This window comes from Salvelinus alpinus, chromosome 17, assembly GCF_045679555.1.
Source record: "Salvelinus alpinus chromosome 17, SLU_Salpinus.1, whole genome shotgun sequence".
In the NCBI taxonomy this organism is placed as follows: Eukaryota; Metazoa; Chordata; class Actinopteri; order Salmoniformes; family Salmonidae; genus Salvelinus; species Salvelinus alpinus.
In genome coordinates, this window is record NC_092102.1 from 46,166,894 (window position 1) to 46,189,361 (window position 22,468).

At 41.9% G+C, this 22,468-nt stretch overlaps 1 protein-coding gene across 1 annotated transcript; it reads left to right on the top strand.

Moving 5' to 3' along the window:
* Positions 1-21,922, top strand: LOC139543041 (tyrosine-protein kinase HCK-like). The gene is made up of 13 exons (XM_071349153.1): positions 1-258; positions 3,818-3,948; positions 5,230-5,269; positions 5,677-5,773; positions 5,947-6,042; positions 9,908-10,011; positions 10,102-10,251; positions 10,909-11,061; positions 18,263-18,445; positions 18,602-18,678; positions 20,145-20,298; positions 20,642-20,773; positions 20,918-21,922. The coding sequence occupies exons 2-13, from the start codon at positions 3,829-3,831 to the stop codon at positions 21,118-21,120; spliced, it is 1,509 nt and encodes a 502-aa protein (XP_071205254.1). The 5' UTR covers positions 1-258; positions 3,818-3,828; the 3' UTR covers positions 21,121-21,922.
* Positions 21,923-22,468: the final 546 nt, after the last annotated feature.

Genomic DNA, 22,468 nt, shown 5'->3' on the forward strand with positions numbered 1-22,468 from the left:
CATTGATGTGACAGTGCCAGTGACACAGTCAGAGAGAAAGTTCCTCATGTACAGTTAGATGCGAGCCGACGCACTAACTTCCTCGTATACAACTAAAACAGGACTTTCTATCGGAATTGTTATCACGAGTCGGGATGGAGGAGCGGACATAAAATAAAAATAAAAATAAAGTGCTTTTCTAAAGAAAACAAATAATTCAGGATTAGAAGACCAGATAGCCATATAGCGGCCAAGGATTATACAGCTGGTTGGAACAAGGTAATTCCCTCTCATTTTTTTCTTCTAGACCACGAAGGTGAATATGTATAACTCACTGATATTCATAAACAATATGCATTTCTTAAAGAATAAAATAAGAGGACGAACAGATGGATGTTTCCTTAAACGGTTCCCATCTGGGTCATTCAGTGGTATTATGAAAATTGCGCATTAAAGGGATTTATGACCGTGTTATTATGTAGACTATATTACGGTGTTTGCTATTGGTTTATGTATGTAATCCCTACACTGATGATAGTTGAGAAACTACAGAAATATAATGTTCACATAAATGGTGGTAAAGGTGAAATGTATTTTAACTGTTTCTTAATTTTACAAATATATATGTATGTCTTTACTGTCTGTCCATTTTAGCTCCGAAATGTTGAGACGTAGCCTATTTCTTTTCCAGTTTGCTGAGCCCTCTGTCTCTCGCTTCTTTTTGCCTAGGCTAATGTAAAGAGGAACCAAAAGTTACTGCTTATCCTACTGATTCAACACCGCATACGATATTCACATTGTGTATTCACAGGTGCAACACCTACCTATTCATGGCTTGTAATCTATTTATTGAGGGAAAACACAATCTTAGAAAAAAATGGGTTTGAAAAGGGGTTATTCGGCTGTCCCCCATAGGAGAACCCTTTTTGGTTCCAGGTAGAACTCTTTTTGTTTCCATGTAGAACCCTTTGTGTAAAGGGTTCTACATGGAACTCAAAAAAGGTTCTACCTGGAAACAAAACGGTTTTACTTGGAACCAAAAAGGGTTCCTCAAAGCGTTCTCCTATGGGGACAGCGGAATAACTCCTTCAGGATATTTTTTCTAAGAGTGTAGTAATGGTGCATTTTTTTTTTTTTTTAAGTAAACACCATAATAATTGATTAACCTACTATTTTTTATCAATGCTAATCTGGCATGGATATCTGATGAGTCAATCTACTCAATATTTAAGACCCAATTTGCTTCATAGCACATTATGATTGCATCAACTTGTGCTGGAAAGCCTCACATTTCCTCACATTTACGCTGACAATAGTTCCTATAGTTTTATCAGTGTTTCTCTAGTTTCTACTTCAGGAAACAGGAAGTCAATACTTAATGTTGGAGAAGCCTATCAGAGAACCTCATGCCATACTGCCACTCTCCTAATTGCAGAGACAAATCCTCCCAATGCAAAGGGTCCTGTGTGTATGGTGCTTGGGGACATGGCATTGTAGTGTGTGTGGTGCTTGGGGACATGGCATTGCAGTGTGTGTGCGTGCGGGGTGGGCAGGGGAGGTTTAGCAGTGCAGTTTTTCCTTTTCACATGGTGTCCAGTCCCAGTTTCAGCCGCCCGCCGCCCTGCCCTGCGTCAGATGCCATGATAGCAGTTAGGGCCAGAGGCACACATGACGCAGGGCTTCCACAGCTCACTAGATTTACATCTGTGGGCAATATGGGTGTGTTGGAGACAGACAGGCAGACAGACAGACACTCCCAGAGACCTGAGGAGGATGGTTGAAGGGGGTATTAGGGGTTGATTTGTTCAAGAGACTGCAAGAGAGATGGATGGAGAGGACAAGGATAAGCGTGTATGGTCTGGGCTTCACCTCCAGTTAGCTTCCTCTGTACAGGAAGTGCATGCCATGTGTGTCATGGCTTTATTAGATTAATGGAGGATGAAGTGATCGATATGAGTCTGAGGAGGTTTGTAAACAGATGAGAATCTTTGGACTACATGGCGGGATGACACTTTATCATGATGCAGCATTGACAGGCAAGAAGAAATGTCTTCTCCTGAGATTCAGGGGTGTGGCTTCCTATAGGCTACCTGTAATTTGGGAGAACTGACATAATGATAAACTGAACCTTTTCCATTCACAATAACCATAAAGAATTCTTGTGTTTTATTTAAAATAAAATAAAATTGTGGTGGTGGTGTTTGAGTGTACTATATAAGTGAAACATTTTTGAGTATAGGAAATCAGTTTTCATTTTGCCTCCAGCATCTTCACTAATCAGTTTTTTGGGGTGTGCATTATCTGCCTGTGAACTGTGGAAATGAAAACTGTGTAAGCATAAACAGGTCTTCTGGAAGTTAAACTTGAACTGATCTTCCTGTAAAAGCTGACAGATCAAGCGAAGAGGAACACCATTGAAATGGAAAAGGGAAGTGAATATTTACACCATTATTTTTGACCAAGTGGTTGTCTGCAGATAGATTTTTTTTTTGACCAGTTAAGTTGACTAAGAACACATGCTCATTTACAGCCAATGCCCTGAGGAATAGTTACCAAGGGAGAGAGGCGCCTGAATTAGCCAATTGGTAGCTTTGCGTAACTGTTTAAAGTGAAACATTCTCCATGACTATGTCATGAGATATATGGCTGTAATCCAGCAGCACTCCTCCACATCCTAAAAGACTGAGTGCAGTAAAATGTGTTCAGGGCCCATATTCACAGAGTGTCTCAGAGTACTGACCTAGGGTCAGTTTTCCCTTTTAGATCATAATGAATATGATTATATGGACACGGGGAAATATGATCCTAGATCAGCTCTCTACGAGAAGCTAACCTCTATGATGACTTCAGTCACATTTTCTTCTGTTAGGTTACAGTAATAGCTCTCAGATGCTTTGTCTCTCTCGCTCGCTCGCTCTCTCTCTCTCTGTCTCTGTCTCTCTCTGATAAACATCACTTCCTTCTCTCAGTTTTAAAAGTAGAATTTTGAAAGTGTTCTATGAACAGTGGTGTTAGTAGTTTGCCTTAGTCACAGTAATTCATGCCAGATTTATCCTATAAGGTGTCAACGACATACACTGACTCATCCATGCTAATATAACGGTGTTGTTTCCATCCCTCTCTTTGCCCCAACCTGGGATCGAACCAGCAACCCTCTAAACACATCAGTAACTGCCTCACACTTAGCATCATTACCTATCGCTCCACGAAAGCCACAAGCTACTTCAAGGTCTTGGAGCGATTGACGTCACGGATTGAAACGCTACAGCGCCCACCACTAACTACAGTAGCTAGCCTTTTCACACCGGTTACACTCAGGCTGTGGTGAAGGTCTAATCCCACTGTAACTTAAAGGTCTCTCTATCTCTCTCCTACTCTCACTCTTTGAATAGTCCAGTTCCTCTGTTTATGTTAACACAGATGAACCAGAAAATGACAGTCCTGTCTCTGTCACACAGACAAAGCTCTGTTCAATCAGAAGAATTCCCCCTCTCTCGAATGTCCCTTTTTTAAATATTTTACACAGACCATATTGACTCCACCCACAGATCATATGACTCCACCTACAACGCTACTAAGTTGTTGTTTTATTTGAAAAACAAAGAGTTCTTCATGCCACCTCTGCTGTCCCAAAGGCGTGGCTGGGTGTCGCTAGTTTGGTGTCGCTCTGGTGATTAGGAAGACTTCTAGAATTGTTTGCTTCCAAAAAGCTGTGTAACATGTAGACCTGTGTGGGAAACCGTTGCTCTTAAGATGTAATGAAAGTAAACCCAAACAGTAGCTTACAGTAAATTACATTGTATTCTGACTGATATTTTTTTAAATAACACATTTTTAGGTTCTTCCACCATGGGCTGCGTGGGGTCCAAGGAGCAGCAGGATCCCAGCAGCAAAGGAGTGAATGATGACACTCTGAGCCGGACTCAGCCAGCCCACTATGTCAAAGACCCCACCACTGGGACCAAGGCTGTGAGTGAAAACCTGGGCGTGATGATGGTGATGATGATGATGATGGTGATGATGGTGATGGTGATGATGGTGATGATATGGTGGTGATGATGATGATGATGGTGATGATGATGATGATGATGATGATGATGATGATGGTGATGATGATGATGATGATGATGATGATGATGATGATGGTGATGATGGTGATGATGATGATAATGATGGTGGTGATGATGATGGTGATATGGCGATGATGGTGATGATGATAATGGTGGTGATGACGGTGATGATGGTGATGGTGATGGTGATAATGATGGTGGTGATGATGATGGTGGTGATGATGATGGTTGTGGTGATGATGATGGTGGTGATGGTGATGATGATGATGGTGGTGGTGATGATGATGATGGTGGTGATGGTCATGGTGGTGATGATGGTGATGATGACGATGAGGATGGTGATGGTGGTGATGAGAAATCGAAAAAAGATCAGTAGGGGATATGGTCATTGAAAGGGAAATTCTAATGAGTTATATTTGTCATTGTCACTGAGACAACATAGTGAAAAGTAACGTGTTAGGCTCCCTACAATATGACTATGCACAGAGTATTGATATTTGAGGTACATTACCCAAATAGGTAATGTTCTAACTAGTTGTTGCTTTACATAACTGCTAGACTCTCCTCTGTTGCCAAATGCACAGTAAGTGACTGATCTGTAAGTCGGTTTCCTTGAGTGTCTCTGGGGTGGTCAATACTTCCTGTGTGTTTACAGTAAAGCGACTGTAAGCGCTGACATTCTGAATGAGGAAGGGGAAGTAACATCCAACGAATGCAGAAATTCATTTTGTGATCATTGTTTGAACAGACATTGAATTTGCATGTACATTTCAGTCATTTTGCAGTCGCTCTCATCCAGAGTGACTTACAGTTAATGCGTCCATAGCTAGGTGAGGACAACCACATATCACAGTCATAGTAAGGAAATGTTTTCCTCAATAAAGCAGCTCTCCAGAAAAGTCAGTGCTAGTGAGAAAAGAGAAAAGACAAGTGTGAGCATTAGTGCAACAAAGGCAAGGATGTTGTTTAAAAAAAAAAAATGATTTGAATATTTTCGGGGGAAGGTGTCTCTCCTCTCTTTCTGTTTCTACATTCCTATTTTCTATCCGTCTATCTCACTTTTACTTCATCTGTCATTTGACCAGTCATTTTCTTCTCTGTTTGTGTTCACTTTCTCCCAGCTTCTATACTACATTTCCTATGGTTCTCCTCGACTTCAATCTCTTTCTGTCTTTCACAGAATAGAACCATCTCCTCTGGCCCTTCAGTCCCCTCTGATGGTGAGTATGACACAGAAAAGTTACAGTTGCTCACTTGAATTTGTGATGTAGGAACTATCACAGTGCTCAGCGTCAACTGGAAAACGGTTCGTTGTCATGTAGTTATAGACTATGGCTGAGGCCACATATGAAAGTGAAAGAGGGGAGAGAGTGTGTAGGTTGAGATAGCCCCGACTCAGAGTTTCACCACAGATGATCTCTCCACTGCTATACCAATAAAGCAGCCAGACAGGAAGTGACCTAGGCAAAGCCCTATTGTTGTTTTTAAATATGTAAGAATTGCACGTGAATTCACCCACAAACACAAAGTCTCTCTTTGTCATATGTGTGCATGCATTTGATTTATTTTGATACACACACACGCGCGCACACACACACGCTTACATTCTCTGCCCCTCCCCCTCCAGGTCCTGAGAGCATTGCTATTGCTCTGTATGACTATGAGGGTATAAATGATGGAGACCTGGGCTTCAAGAAGGGAGACAAGCTTAAAATCTTACAGGAGTGAGTGTCTCTGACAATTCTACATAAACATGACGCATTCATACCCCATACAGAGCACTGTATACAATACCTATAATACCTATTCCCCCACCTCTCACAATCGGTGTCTGTCTGTCTGTCTGTCTGTCTGTCCGTCTCTCTCTCTCTCTCTGTCCGTCTCTCTCTTTCTGTAGGTCTGGAGAATGGTGGAGAGCCCAGTCAATCAGCACAGGCCAGGAAGGCTTCATCCCCAGTAACTATGTAGCCATAGACAGCCTTGAAACCGAAGAGTAAGTATGTTCAAGTCAAGCAAATCAAATCAAACTTTATTAGTCACAAGGCGCCGAATACAGCAGGTGTAGACCTTACAGTGAAATGCTTACTTACGAGCCCCTTAACCAACACTGCAGTTTTAAAAAAAAAACACGGATAAGAATAAGAAATAAAAGTAAAGAGCAGCAGTAAAATAACAATAGCGAGACTATATATACAGAGTCAATGTGCGGTGGCACCAGTTAGTTGAGATAATATGTACATGTAGGTAGAGCTATTAAAGTGACTATGCAGATGATGATAACAACAGAGAGTAGTAGCGGTGTAAAAGAGGGGGGGGGGGGTAACGCAAATAGTCTGGGTAGCCATTTGACAAGGTGTTCAGGAGTCTTATGGCTTGGGGGTAGAAGCTGTTTAGAAGCATCTTGGACCTAGACTTGGCGCTCCGGTACTGCTTGCCGTGTAGTAGCAGAGAGAACATTCTATGACTAGGGTGGCTGGAGTCTTTGACAATTTTTAGGGCCTTCCTCTGACACCGCCTGGTATAGAGGTCCTGAACGGCAGGAAGCTTGGCCCCAGTGATGTACTGGGCCGTTCACACTACCCTCTGTAGTGCCTTGCGGTTGGAGGCCGAGCAGTTGCCATACCAGGCAGTGATGCAACCAGTCAGGATGCTCTCGATGGTGCAGCTGTAGAACTTTTTGAGGATCTGAGGACCCATGCCAAAACTTTTCAGTCTCCTGAGGGGGAATAGGTTTTGTCGTGCCCTCTTCACAACTGTCTTGGTGTGCTTGGACCATGTTAGTTTGTTGGTGATGTGGACACCAAGGAACTTGAAGCTCTCAACCTGCTCCACTGCAGCTCCATCGATGAGAATGGGGGCGTGCTCGGTCCTCTATTTCCTGTAGTCCACAATCATCTCCTTTATCTTGATCACGTTGAGGGAGAGATTGTTGTCCTGGCACCACACGACCAGGTCTCTGACCTCCTCCCTATAGGCTGTCTCATCGTTGTCGGTGATCAGGCCTACCACTGTTGTCTCATCGGCAAACTTAATGATGGTGTTGGAGTCATGCCTGGCCGTGCAGTCATGAGTGAACAGGGAGTACAAGAGGGTACTGAGCACGCACCCCTGAGGGGCCCCTGTGTTGAGGATCGGTGTGGCGGATGTGTTGTTACCTACCCTTACCAACTGGGGCGGCACGTCAGGAAGTCCAGGATCCAGTTGCACAGGGAGGTGTTTAGTCCCAGGGTCCTTAGCTTATTGATGAGCTTTAAGGGCACTATTGTGTTGAACTCTGAGCTGTAGTCAATGAATAACATTCTCACATAAGTGTTCCTTTTGTCCAGGTGGGAAAAGGTGTGCAATAGAGATTGCATCATCTGTGGATCTGTTGGGGCGGTTTCTGGGATAATGGTGTTGATGTGAGCCATGACCAGCCTTTCGAAGCACTTCATGGCTACAGACGTGAGTGCTACTTGTCGGTAGTCATTTAGGCAGGTTACCTTAGTGTTCATGGGCACAGGCACTATGGTGGTCTGCTTAAAAAATGTTGGTATTACAGACTCGGACAGGGAGAGGTTGAAAATGTCAGTGAAGACACTTGCCAGTTGGTCAGCGCATGCTCGCAGTACACGTCCTGGTTATCCGTCTGGCCCTGTGTCCTTGTGAATGTTGACCTGTTTAAAGGTCTTACTCACATCAGCTGCGGAGAGCGTGATCACGCAGTCTTCCAGAACAGCTGGTGCTCTCATGCATGTTTCAGTGTTGTTTGCCTCGAAGCGAGCATAGAAGTAGTTTAGCTTGTCTGGTAGGCTTGTGTCACTGGGCAGCTCTCGGCTGTGCTTCCCTTTGTATTCTGTAATGGTTTGTAAGCCCTGCCACATCCGACGAGCGTCAGAGCCGGTGTAGTACGATTTGATCTTAGTCCTGTATTGACGCTTTGCCTGTTTGATGGTTCGTCGGAGGGCATAGCGGGATTTCTTATAAGCTTCCGGGTTAGAGTCCAGCTCCTTTAGTGCGGATGTTTCCTGTTATCCATGGCTTCTGGTTGGGATATGTACATACGGTCACTGTGGAGACGATGTCATCGATGCACTTATTGATGAAGCCAATGACTGATGTGGTGTACTCCTCAATGCCATCAGAGGAATCCCGGAACATATTCCTGTGCTAGCAAAACAGTCCTGTAGCTTAGCATCTGCTTCATCTGACCACTTTTTTATTGATCTAGTCACTGGTGCTTCCTGCTTTAATTTTGGCTTGTAAGCAGGAATCGGGAGGATAAAATTATGGTCAGATTTGCCAAATGGAGGGCGAGGGAGAGCTTTGTATGCGTCTCTGTGTGTGGAGTAAAGGTGGTCTAGAGTTTTTTTTCCTCTGGTTGCACATTTAACATGCTGATAGAAATTTGGTAAAACAGATTTAAGTTTCCCTGCATTAAAGTCCCCGGTTACTAGGAGTGCCGCCTCTGGGTGAGCGTTTTCTTGTTTGCTTTTGGCGGAATACAGCTCATTCAATGCTGTCTTAGTGCCAGCCTCTGACTGTGGTGGTATGTAAAGAGCTACGAAAAATACAGATGAAAACTCTCTAGGTAGGTAGTGTGGTCTACAGTTTATCATGAGATATTCTACCTCAGGCGAGCAATAGCTCAAGACTTCCTTAGATATCATGCACCAGCTGTTATTTACAAAAATACATAGTCCGCCGCCCCTTGTCTTACCAGACGCCACTGCTCTATCTTGCCGTTGCAGCGTATAACCAGCCAGCTGTATGTTGATAGTGTCGTCGTTCAGCCACGTCTCCGTGAAGCATAAGATATTACAGTTTTGAATGTCCCGTTGGTAGTTTAATCTTCCGTGTAGGTCATCTATTTTATTATCCAAAGACTGCAAGTTTGCTAGCAGAATGGAAGGAAGTGGAGGTTTATTCGATCGCAAACGAATTCTCAGAAGGCAGCCCGCCCTCTGGCCCCTTTTTCTCCACCTCCTCTTCACGCAAATCACGGGGATCTGGGCCTGTTCCTGAGAAAGCAGTATATCGTTCGGGTTGTCCTCGTCTGACTCGCTAAAGGAAAAGAAAATGCTGCTAGTCCGTGGAGAGTAATCGCAGTCCTGATGTCCAGAAGTTATTTTCGGTCATAAGAGACGGTAGCGGCAACATTATGTAAAAAATAAGTAAAAAAATAAGTTACAGGGCCTCCCGAGTGGCGCAGTCATCTAAGGCACTGCATCGCAGTGCTAGATGTGCCACCAGAGACTCTTCGAGCCCAGGCTCTGTCGCAGCTGGCCGTCACCGGGAGGTCCATGGGGCGACGCACAATTGGCCTAGAGTGGTTAGGGAGTGTTTGGCCGGTAGGGATATCCTTGTCTCATCGCGCACTAGCGACTCTTGTGGTGGGCTGGGCGTAGTGCATGCTGACTAGGTACACAGTGTTTTCTCCGACACATTGGTGCGGCTGGCTTCCGAGTTGGATGCGCTCTGTGTTAAGAAGCAGTGCGGCTTGGTTGGGTTGTGTTTCGGAGGACGCATGGCTCTCGACCTTCGTCTCTCCCGAGACCTTACGGGAGTTGTAGAGATAAGACAAGATAGTAACTACTAACAATTGGATACCATGAAATTGGGGAGAAAAAGAGGGTAAAATTTAAAAAAATTATAATAATTATAAATAAACAAAAAATTGTTACAAACAACGCAAATAAACAAACAAAAAAACACAATCGGTAGGGGGCACATAAAATGTTCTCCAGTGTACTGTGTGAGTAATTTGTGAGTAGAGCTGCTCAAAGGAATCAGTCTAATATAACTTTCCCCTCCTTCAGGTGGTTCTTTAAAGGAGCTGCCCAAAGGAATCAGTCTAATATAACTTTCCCCTCCTTCAGGTGGTTCTTTAAAGGAGTGAGCAGAAAAGATGCAGAGAGGCAGCTGCTGGCATCAGGAAACAAAATGGGATCGTTTATGATCCGTGACAGTGAGACCACCAAGGGTGAGTACGTTCAAAAGCTCTTATACATTATACACATTATACAAGCGCACTTTTAGACTACAGCAAGCCGTGTCTCCTTCCTGCCTACAGGCAGTTACTCACTATCCGTGAGGGACAGTGATTCCCAATCAGGAGAAACAGTCAAGCATTACAAGATCCGTACGCTGGACAACGGCGGTTTCTACATCTCCCCACGCATCACCTTCACCACTCTGCAGGAACTGGTCGGCCATTATAAAAGTGAGTGCCAACAGCACAGCCTTCCACAACACACTAGAGAAGGGCTATTTCAATCTTATTAACCTGAGACAGTGTTTCCCAATCCTGGTCCTGGGGACCCCAAGGTGTGCACATTTTAGTTTTTTGCCCTAGCGATTTTTTGCCGACAGCTGATTCAAATAATCAACAAATCATCAAGCTTTGATTATTTAAATCAGGCGTGTAATGCTAGGGAAAAACTCCAAAAGGTTCACCCCTTGAGGTCCCCAGGACCAGGATGAATAAACACTGCCCTACGAGGTCCGGAGTACTGCTGGTTTTCTGTTCTACATGATCATTACTTGCACCCACCTGGTGTCCCAGGTCTAAATCAGTCTCCGATTAGAGGCAGAAGAGTGAAACTTGCTCTGAGGTCCAGACTTGAATTTGAAAGCACTAGTGCCAACTGCTGCTAAAGTTGATAGTGGATGTTGGAGATAACAGCCCCCTCTGCTGGCTGCCTGTTCTGAATACGGACACATTGTGTATTTAGCCTCCAGCAGTACTGACTTCCTATGGGTTTATTCGTGTGTGTTATGTACAGTTCAATGATACATTCAGCTAATGGTATTTCATGTCCTGTATGATTCAGAGCTTTGTGTGTGGATGTCATACTGGATGTGTTTGTTTTTACTACAGAGCTGGGAGACGGTCTGTGCCAGGCCTTGACCAGCCCCTGCCTCAGTCCCAAACCCCAGAAGCCCTGGGAGAAGGATGCCTGGGAGATCCCTCGGGAGTCCCTCAAACTGGACAGGAGGCTCGGGGCTGGCCAGTTCGGAGAAGTCTGGATGGGTGAGCTCCATGTCATTTAAAGCTTCTATTCTGTCATTCTGACAAGGTTATGTTTGGACCAATACTGGGAGATCAGTATGAGTTTTTATGTTGTTTATTTAACCTTTATTTAACTAGGCAAGTCAGTTAAGAACAAATTCTTATTTACAATGACGTCCCGGACAACACTGGGCCAATTGTGCGCCGCCCTTTGGGACTCCCAATCACAGCCGGATGTGATACAGCCTGGATTCAAACCAGGGACTGTAGTGATACCTCTTGCACGGAGATGCAGTGAGACCGCTGCACCATTTGGGAGTTTTATATGTATTCTGAAAACATTCTTGCTTTGTGGAGCATTGAACTGAGGTAACATTAGGTAATGTGGTTTGTCTTTGTGGAGCATTGAACTGAGGTAACATTAGGTAATGTGGTTTGTCTTTGTGGAGCATTGAACTGAGGTAACATTAGGTAATGTGGTTTGTCTTTGTGGAGCATTGAACTGAGGTAACATTAGGTAATGTGGTTTGTCTTTGTGGAGCATTGAACTGAGGTAACATTAGGTAATGTGGTTTGTCTTTGTGGAGCATTGAACTGAGGTAACATTAGGTAATGTGGTTTGTCTTTGTGGAGCATTGAACTGAGGTAACATAGGTAATGTGGTTTGTCTTTGTGGAGCATTGAACTGAGGTAACATAGGTAATGTGGTTTGTCTTTGTGGAGCATTGAACTGAGGTAACATTAGGTAATGTGGTTTGTCTTTGTGGAGCATTGAACTGAGGTAACATTAGGTAATGTGGTTTGTCTTTGTGGAGCATTGAACTGAGGTAACATTAGGTAATGTGGTTTGTCTTTGTGGAGCATTGAACTGAGGTAACATTAGGTAATGTGGTTTGTCTTTGTGGAGCATTGAACTGAGGTAACATTAGGTAATGTGGTTTGTCTTTGTGGAGCATTGAACTGAGGTAACATTAGGTAATGTGGTTTGTCTTTGTGGAGCATTGAACTGAGGTAACATAGGTAATGTGGTTTGTCTTTGTGGAGCATTGAACTGAGGTAACATTAGGTAATGTGGTTTGTCTTTGTGGAGCATTGAACTGAGGTAACATAGGTAATGTGGTTTGTCTTTGTGGAGCATTGAACTGAGGTAACATAGGTAATGTGATTTGTCTTTGTGGAGCATTGAACTGAGGTAACATTAGGTAATGTGGTTTGTCTTTGTGGAGCATTGAACTGAGGTAACATTAGGTAATGTGGTTTGTCTTTGTGGAGCATTGAACTGAGGTAACATAGGTAATGTGGTTTGTCTTTGTGGAGCATTGAACTGAGGTAACATTAGGTAATGTGGTTTGTCTTTGTGGAGCATTGAACTGAGGTAACATAGGTAATGTGATTTGTCTTTGTGGAGCATTGAACTGAGGTAACATAGGTAATGTGATTTGTCTTTGTGGAGCATTGAACTGAGGTAACATTAGGTAATGTGGTTTGTCTTTGTGGAGCATTGAACTGAGGTAACATTAGGTAATGTGGTTTGTCTTTGTGGAGCATTGAACTGAGGTAACATAGGTAATGTGGTTTGTCTTTGTGGAGCATTGAACTGAGGTAACATTAGGTAATGTGGTTTGTCTTTGTGGAGCATTGAACTGAGGTAACATAGGTAATGTGATTTGTCTTTGTGGAGCATTGAACTGAGGTAACATTAGGTAATGTGGTTTGTCTTTGTGGAGCATTGAACTGAGGTAACATTAGGTAATGTGGTTTGTCTTTGTGGAGCATTGAACTGAGGTAACATTAGGTAATGTGGTTTGTCTTTGTGGAGCATTGAACTGAGGTAACATTAGGTAATGTGGTTTGTCTTTGTGGAGCATTGAACTGAGGTAACATAGGTAATGTGGTTTGTCTTTGTGGAGCATTGAACTGAGGTAACATTAGGTAATGTGGTTTGTCTTTGTGGAGCATTGAACTGAGGTAACATTAGGTAATGTGGTTTGTCTTTGTGGAGCATTGAACTGAGGTAACATTAGGTAATGTGGTTTGTCTTTGTGGAGCATTGAACTGAGGTAACATTAGGTAATGTGGTTTGTCTTTGTGGAGCATTGAACTGAGGTAACATTAGGTAATGTGGTTTGTCTTTGTGGAGCATTGAACTGAGGTAACATTAGGTAATGTGGTTTGTCTTTGTGGAGCATTGAACTGAGGTAACATTAGGTAATGTGGTTTGTCTTTGTGGAGCATTGAACTGAGGTAACATTAGGTAATGTGGTTTGTCTTTGTGGAGCATTGAACTGAGGTAACATTAGGTAATGTGGTTTGTCTTTGTGGAGCATTGAACTGAGGTAACATTAGGTAATGTGGTTTGTCTTTGTGGAGCATTGAACTGAGGTAACATTAGGTAATGTGGTTTGTCTTTGTGGAGCATTGAACTGAGGTAACATTAGGTAATGTGGTTTGTCTTTGTGGAGCATTGAACTGAGGTAACATTAGGTAATGTGGTTTGTCTTTGTGGAGCATTGAACTGAGGTAACATTAGGTAATGTGGTTTGTCTTTGTGGAGCATTGAACTGAGGTAACATTAGGTAATGTGGTTTGTCTTTGTGGAGCATTGAACTGAGGTAACATTAGGTAATGTGGTTTGTCTTTGTGGAGCATTGAACTGAGGTAACATTAGGTAATGTGGTTTGTCTTTGTGGAGCATTGAACTGAGGTAACATAGGTAATGTGGTTTGTCTTTGTGGAGCATTGAACTGAGGTAACATTAGGTAATGTGGTTTGTCTTTGTGGAGCATTGAACTGAGGTAACATTAGGTAATGTGGTTTGTCTTTGTGGAGCATTGAACTGAGGTAACATTAGGTAATGTGGTTTGTCTTTGTGGAGCATTGAACTGAGGTAACATTAGGTAATGTGGTTTGTCTTTGTGGAGCATTGAACTGAGGTAACATTAGGTAATGTGGTTTGTCTTTGTGGAGCATTGAACTGAGGTAACATTAGGTAATGTGGTTTGTCTTTGTGGAGCATTGAACTGAGGTAACATTAGGTAATGTGGTTTGTCTTTGTGGAGCATTGAACTGAGGTAACATTAGGTAATGTGGTTTGTCTTTGTGGAGCATTGAACTGAGGTAACATTAGGTAATGTGGTTTGTCTTTGTGGAGCATTGAACTGAGGTAACATTAGGTAATGTGGTTTGTCTTTGTGGAGCATTGAACTGAGGTAACATTAGGTAATGTGGTTTGTCTTTGTGGAGCATTGAACTGAGGTAACATTAGGTAATGTGGTTTGTCTTTGTGGAGCATTGAACTGAGGTAACATTAGGTAATGTGGTTTGTCTTTGTGGAGCATTGAACTGAGGTAACATTAGGTAATGTGGTTTGTCTTTGTGGAGCATTGAACTGAGGTAACATTAGGTAATGTGGTTTGTCTTTGTGGAGCATTGAACTGAGGTAACATTAGGTAATGTGGTTTGTCTTTGTGGAGCATTGAACTGAGGTAACATTAGGTAATGTGGTTTGTCTTTGTGGAGCATTGAACTGAGGTAACATTAGGTAATGTGGTTTGTCTTTGTGGAGCATTGAACTGAGGTAACATAGGTAATGTGGTTTGTCTTTGTGGAGCATTGAACTGAGGTAAGATAGGTAATGTGGTTTGTCTTTGTGGAGCATTGAACTGAGGTAACATTAGGTAATGTGGTTTGTCTTTGTGGAGCATTGAACTGAGGTAACATTAGGTAATGTGGTTTGTCTTTGTGGAGCATTGAACTGAGGTAACATTAGGTAATGTGGTTTGTCTTTGTGGAGCATTGAACTGAGGTAACATTAGGTAATGTGGTTTGTCTTTGTGGAGCATTGAACTGAGGTAACATAGGTAATGTGGTTTGTCTTTGTGGAGCATTGAACTGAGGTAACATTAGGTAATGTGGTTTGTCTTTGTGGAGCATTGAACTGAGGTAACATTAGGTAATGTGGTTTGTCTTTGTGGAGCATTGAACTGAGGTAACATAGGTAATGTGGTTTGTCTTTGTGGAGCATTGAACTGAGGTAACATTAGGTAATGTGGTTTGTCTTTGTGGAGCATTGAACTGAGGTAACATAGGTAATGTGGTTTGTCTTTGTGGAGCATTGAACTGAGGTAACATTAGGTAATGTGGTTTGTCTTTGTGGAGCATTGAACTGAGGTAAGATAGGTAATGTGGTTTGTCTTTGTGGAGCATTGAACTGAGGTAAGATAGGTAATGTGGTTTGTCTTTGTGGAGCATTGAACTGAGGTAAGATAGGTAATGTGGTTTGTCTTTGTGGAGCATTGAACTGAGGTAACATTAGGTAATGTGGTTTGTCTTTGTGGAGCATTGAACTGAGGTAACATTAGGTAATGTGGTTTGTCTTTGTGGAGCATTGAACTGAGGTAACATTAGGTAATGTGGTTTGTCTTTGTGGAGCATTGAACTGAGGTAACATTAGGTAATGTGGTTTGTCTTTGTGGAGCATTGAACTGAGGTAACATTAGGTAATGTGGTTTGTCTTTGTGGAGCATTGAACTGAGGTAACATTAGGTAATGTGGTTTGTCTTTGTGGAGCATTGAACTGAGGTAACATTAGGTAATGTGGTTTGTCTTTGTGGAGCATTGAACTGAGGTAACATTAGGTAATGTGGTTTGTCTTTGTGGAGCATTGAACTGAGGTAACATTAGGTAATGTGGTTTGTCTTTGTGGAGCATTGAACTGAGGTAACATTAGGTAATGTGGTTTGTCTTTGTGGAGCATTGAACTGAGGTAACATTAGGTAATGTGGTTTGTCTTTGTGGAGCATTGAACTGAGGTAACATTAGGTAATGTGGTTTGTCTTTGTGGAGCATTGAACTGAGGTAACATTAGGTAATGTGGTTTGTCTTTGTGGAGCATTGAACTGAGGTAACATTAGGTAATGTGGTTTGTCTTTGTGGAGCATTGAACTGAGGTAACATTAGGTAATGTGGTTTGTCTTTGTGGAGCATTGAACTGAGGTAACATTAGGTAATGTGGTTTGTCTTTGTGGAGCATTGAACTGAGGTAACATTAGGTAATGTGGTTTGTCTTTGTGGAGCATTGAACTGAGGTAACATTAGGTAATGTGGTTTGTCTTTGTGGAGCATTGAACTGAGGTAACATTAGGTAATGTGGTTTGTCTTTGTGGAGCATTGAACTGAGGTAACATAGGTAATGTGGTTTGTCTTTGTGGAGCATTGAACTGAGGTAACATTAGGTAATGTGGTTTGTCTTTGTGGAGCATTGAACTGAGGTAACATAGGTAATGTGGTTTGTCTTTGTGGAGCATTGAACTGAGGTAACATTAGGTAATGTGGTTTGTCTTTGTGGAGCATTGAACTGAGGTAACATTAGGTAATGTGGTTTGTCTTTGTGGAGCATTGAACTGAGGTAACATTAGGTAATGTGGTTTGTCTTTGTGGAGCATTGAACTGAGGTAACATTAGGTAATGTGGTTTGTCTTTGTGGAGCATTGAACTGAGGTAACATTAGGTAATGTGGTTTGTCTTTGTGGAGCATTGAACTGAGGTAACATTAGGTAATGTGGTTTGTCTTTGTGGAGCATTGAACTGAGGTAACATTAGGTAATGTGGTTTGTCTTTGTGGAGCATTGAACTGAGGTAACATTAGGTAATGTGGTTTGTCTTTGTGGAGCATTGAACTGAGGTAACATTAGGTAATGTGGTTTGTCTTTGTGGAGCATTGAACTGAGGTAACATTAGGTAATGTGGTTTGTCTTTGTGGAGCATTGAACTGAGGTAACATAGGTAATGTGATTTGTCTTTGTGGAGCATTGAACTGAGGTAACATTAGGTAATGTGGTTTGTCTTTGTGGAGCATTGAACTGAGGTAACATTAGGTAATGTGGTTTGTCTTTGTGGAGCATTGAACTGAGGTAACATTAGGTAATGTGGTTTGTCTTTGTGGAGCATTGAACTGAGGTAACATTAGGTAATGTGGTTTGTCTTTGTGGAGCATTGAACTGAGGTAACATTAGGTAATGTGGTTTGTCTTTGTGGAGCATTGAACTGAGGTAACATTAGGTAATGTGGTTTGTCTTTGTGGAGCATTGAACTGAGGTAACATTAGGTAATGTGGTTTGTCTTTGTGGAGCATTGAACTGAGGTAACATTAGGTAATGTGGTTTGTCTTTGTGGAGCATTGAACTGAGGTAACATTAGGTAATGTGGTTTGTCTTTGTGGAGCATTGAACTGAGGTAACATTAGGTAATGTGGTTTGTCTTTGTGGAGCATTGAACTGAGGTAACATTAGGTAATGTGGTTTGTCTTTGTGGAGCATTGAACTGAGGTAACATTAGGTAATGTGGTTTGTCTTTGTGGAGCATTGAACTGAGGTAACATTAGGTAATGTGGTTTGTCTTTGTGGAGCATTGAACTGAGGTAACATTAGGTAATGTGGTTTGTCTTTGTGGAGCATTGAACTGAGGTAACATAGGTAATGTGGTTTGTCTTTGTGGAGCATTGAACTGAGGTAACATTAGGTAATGTGGTTTGTCTTTGTGGAGCATTGAACTGAGGTAACATTAGGTAATGTGGTTTGTCTTTGTGGAGCATTGAACTGAGGTAACATTAGGTAATGTGGTTTGTCTTTGTGGAGCATTGAACTGAGGTAACATTAGGTAATGTGGTTTGTCTTTGTGGAGCATTGAACTGAGGTAACATTAGGTAATGTGGTTTGTCTTTGTGGAGCATTGAACTGAGGTAACATTAGGTAATGTGGTTTGTCTTTGTGGAGCATTGAACTGAGGTAACATTAGGTAATGTGGTTTGTCTTTGTGGAGCATTGAACTGAGGTAACATTAGGTAATGTGGTTTGTCTTTGTGGAGCATTGAACTGAGGTAAGATAGGTAATGTGGTTTGTCTTTGTGGAGCATTGAACTGAGGTAAGATAGGTAATGTGGTTTGTCTTTGTGGAGCATTGAACTGAGGTAACATAGGTAATGTGGTTTGTCTTTGTGGAGCATTGAACTGAGGTAACATAGGTAATGTGGTTTGTCTTTGTGGAGCATTGAACTGAGGTAACATAGGTAATGTGGTTTGTCTTTGTGGAGCATTGAACTGAGGTAACATAGGTAATGTGGTTTGTCTTTGTGGAGCATTGAACTGAGGTAACATAGGTAATGTGGTTTGTCTTTGTGGAGCATTGAACTGAGGTAACATAGGTAATGTGATTTGTGCTGTAGCTACATACAACAAGCACACCAAGGTGGCAGTGAAGACCATGAAGCCTGGCACCATGTCGGTGGAGGCCTTCCTGGACGAGGCCAACCTGATGAAGGCCCTGCAGCACGACAAGCTGGTCCGTCTGAACGCCGTGGTAACTAAAGAGGAACCCATCTACATCATCACAGAGTACATGGAAAAGGGTGTGTGTACACCACAGTTTGACATTTTGTTTACATTTACATAACCGCACGTCAGTGTATTTCTGTCACTGACTGTTTTTCTGTGTGTGTGCATTTCTGTGTTTGTTTGTGTGTGTTTGTGCTTGTGTGTGTGTGCGCGTGTGTGTGTGTGTTTAGGCAGTTTGCTGGACTTCTTGAAGAGTGATGAAGGGAATCGTGTTCAGCTCCCCAAACTCATTGATTTCTCAGCGCAGGTGAGATTCAGTTATGTCAAAATTAAACTGTCAGTCTGGATTTTTTTTCAAATTGTATGGTTTTATATTCTTCCAGTCTTCTACTGTGGTAGAAGGGAAAAGAGAACCAAAGAAAAGGGAGGATGCTTTGATCTTGTTATACCCAGTTACTGACAATATCAAGCCACTCATTTGAATACTCTTCTGTTTCATGCCTTTGTTCTAGAGTACATGTTTTTCCTATTGTGGGCAGCATTTCAATATTCAAATCCTGTCTTTAGCTTGGCAGAAGAAGGTGTGTGGCAGAATGTGTTTGTTAACCAAATTCTTCATGCCAATGTTTGCTGTTCTACAATATTGTGATGCGGAATTATTTTTGACAGTATTAGACGCAACACAATCCAACATTTCAGTTTTGAAACCTGATCATACAGTATTTCCATGTGTACACCTGTTGCTACAGATATCGGGAGGCAATGAGGAACTTATGAACAGAAAAGCAGAACTTATGAACGCATGTGCATGTTTATACCATCTGTTGTATGTAGTGAGGTGAGGTGTGAGAATAAAACAAAATGGAAAGATATTGAAATGGAATATGAGGAGTCGATTTACAAAAAGAGAGAGAAAGGATCATTGAAAGAGAAGGGAACAGGAAGACAGATTGGTCTGTTCAGATTTAAATCTACACTATGATAGATTTAGTTGTGTTCAAATATTCCACTGAGATTGGTACACAGATAAGGCTTATCTAGTTGCAATAGAAATGTAAAGGTCATTTGAGATTGAGCTGACATATGTCCAGTCTTTACCGTGAATGCAGTCTCCATGAATGCCGGAACATTGCCTTTAAATTTCAATAGCTTTATAGCGCTGAACTTTAGCGATGTGGATTGAATACGTCAGTCAGTTTGTGTCTATATACATGTGTGAGAGAGATGGAAAAGAGAAAGAACGATCGAAGGAGTGTGTGAGAGAGAGAGAGAGAGAGAGAGAGAGAGAGAGAGAAAGAGAGAGAGAGAGAGAGAGAGAGAGAGAGAGAGAGAGAGAGAGAGAGAGAGAGAGAGAGAGAGAGAGAGAGAGAGAGAGAGAGAGAGAGAGAGAGAGAGAGAGAGAGAGAGAGAGAGAGAGAGAAAAAAAAGCCTGATGGTAGTTGTAAGTTTAAAATGGGCCCAGTATGGAAGGGAAATATTGTCTGGTATCAGAGTAATCAGTGGTCGTAAATGACACCATTGGCAAATTGAAAGTACTTTATCTTTATTACTATAGCTATCATTATTTTAAGTTTTAATGACTGATTATTTTATTATCCCGTAGCAGAACCTTAGAGGAGGCTTTAGAAACTATACTTGAAAACAATAGATATATTGCACAATAAATCATTGAGAGCACTTGGGACATGAATTAATAGAAGCACCCATGCAACTGCTTCTGGTGTTCCGCCTTTCCTGTTGTCTGCGGACATCCAACCATGTCTTTGTCCATAGATTGCAGAAGGTATGGCCTACATTGAGCAGAGGAACTATATCCACCGGGACCTGCGAGCCGCCAACATACTGGTGTCCAAGGCTCTGGTGTGCAAGATCGCTGACTTTGGCCTCGCCCGAATCATTGAGGACAATGAGTACACAGCCAGGGAGGGTAAGATCAGCATCTAGCAGTATCCACTTGGGGGATATGTATCTGTGTCACATAAGAGGATTCAACTGACTGTGACATGACAGCTGAGTTAACCAATAATAGTATGGTAGAGTACAGTGGTTTGGAATTAGAATTAGAGAACGAGGGAAGTCAGAGTTGGAACAAGGAACTGTGAGATACTGTATCAGCGGGAGAGATATCATTGTGTCAGAGGGAAGTGTGAATGAGTGACATGGTTTAAATAGAAAACACTATGTTGAGACAAGCTGCTGTAATATCTTTTCAGTGACAGCAGGGTGCAGCAGACGTACAGTAAGAAAGCACTACTGTTGTTCCCTAACAGGAGCAAAGTTCCCCATCAAGTGGACGGCCCCAGAGGCAATCAACTACGGCTCCTTCACCATCAAATCAGACGTCTGGTCATTTGGCATCCTACTGACAGAGATCATCAGCTATGGACGCACACCATATCCAGGTCTGAGGACCTGAATGAGAACATGCACTCTGCTGTACTTGTACTGTACTGTATGTTCATTGAATGATGAACGAAATGAATAAAGTGTCAAATTCACCCTCTCGCCCTATAATGATGCGCTTCTGTGCTGGCTCTGTCATCTAGGGATGACGAACCCAGAAGTGATCCGCTCCCTGGAGAGAGGCTACCGCATGCAGCGCACCGACAGCTGTCCCAAGGAGCTCTATGACGTCATGTTGGAGTGCTGGAAGAACAAGCCCGAGGACCGTCCAACCTTTGAGTATCTTCAGAGTGTCCTGGAGGATTTCTACACTGCAACGGAGAGCCAGTACCAGCAGCAGCCTTGAGCCAGACAGAAAGATCCAGACAGATACATAGCATCCTCTCATGTACCTGAATAGAGTAGCCTACAGACAAACCAACAGAGAAAAAACAGGTTTTTAGATGGTTTCCTTATGAAATATGGCATTTACTGTAGCTTTATGAATGATGACCTAACAAATGAATTACAGCGATTCATGACATGTCTGACTGTGACGGGTTTCAGAATTGTACTTGATTTAAATATATGGTGGCCAGAAAAAAGAAAAAAAAACGAGCCACATTTTAGCCTTTTTGATTATGAATTTCCTATGTATATGCCCAGTTCATATATTGGAAAAGGCCATATATATTCTGCCATAGACCATTGAAACTATAATTCACTGAATAAGCACTGGAGTGCAACAGTATAATCTAGAATAATTCACTTATAAAACTATTTTTGCCTATGTGGTAACGGTCTTAATTTATTTTATCGGAGAGTAGCCTACTTGTTTGTCAATCCTCTATACTATATCTATATGTAGGCAACACAAGGGAGTGATGTGATGTGACATTTTTACACAAGTACAATTAGATGTTGTTGCTTGCATGTTTTTTTGTGGGTTTTTTCTATGTAGGCCACTGTTATCATTTGTCTAAAATGGCTGAAGAATTTGTGCATTGAGGTAACAATTGACTGCACAGACATTGAATGTTGAATACGGGATATATGTTTTCATATGAATAATGCATTTCTTAACCAAATGCTTTTTGATATTTTCTTATAGATGCTTGTAAGTGCAATGACTTAAAGGTTGTGTTGAATAAAAGGAATGAATAAAATCATATTGTCATTCTAGCCTACGTCAAATTTAACATGATGATCTGCAATTTTTTTGTAAAAGTAAAGACAAAATCTGTCAGATTTTTCAATGTATGAATGATGATATGAAAGAGATTTGATCAGATTTTTCACTGTATGCATGACGATATGAAAAAGATTGTATCTGTTTTTTTAACAACCTGCTTGAAGTCAAACAAGCATGACTTAATTATTATTATTTTTTTACCAAAAAATCTACATACAAACACATTTTGAACAGATGTCCACTGAACAAATATATAAACACAACATGTAAAGTGTTGGTCCCATGTTTCATGAGCTGAAATAAAAGCTTATTTCTCTCAATTTAAAAAATGTGTTTACATCCTTGTTAGTGAGCATTTCTCCTTTGCCAATATAATGGTATGGGCAGGCATAAACTACAGAAAACGAACACAATTACATTTTAACAATGGCATTTTGAATGCACAGAGATACTGTGATGAGCTCCTGAGACCCGTTGTAGCCAATTGGTTAGAGGTGGCAGGTAGCCTAATGGTTAGAGCATT

Coding starts and splice junctions, on each gene's coding strand:
- LOC139543041 (XM_071349153.1), top strand. CDS start 3,829: ATGGGCTGCGTGGGGTCCAAGGAGCAGCAGGATCCCAGCAGCAAAGGA. Junction 5,270..5,676: donor CCCTTCAGTCCCCTCTGATG/GTGAGTATGACA, acceptor CTCCCCCTCCAG/GTCCTGAGAGCATTGCTATT. Junction 18,446..18,601: donor CACAGAGTACATGGAAAAGG/GTGTGTGTACAC, acceptor GTGTGTGTTTAG/GCAGTTTGCTGGACTTCTTG.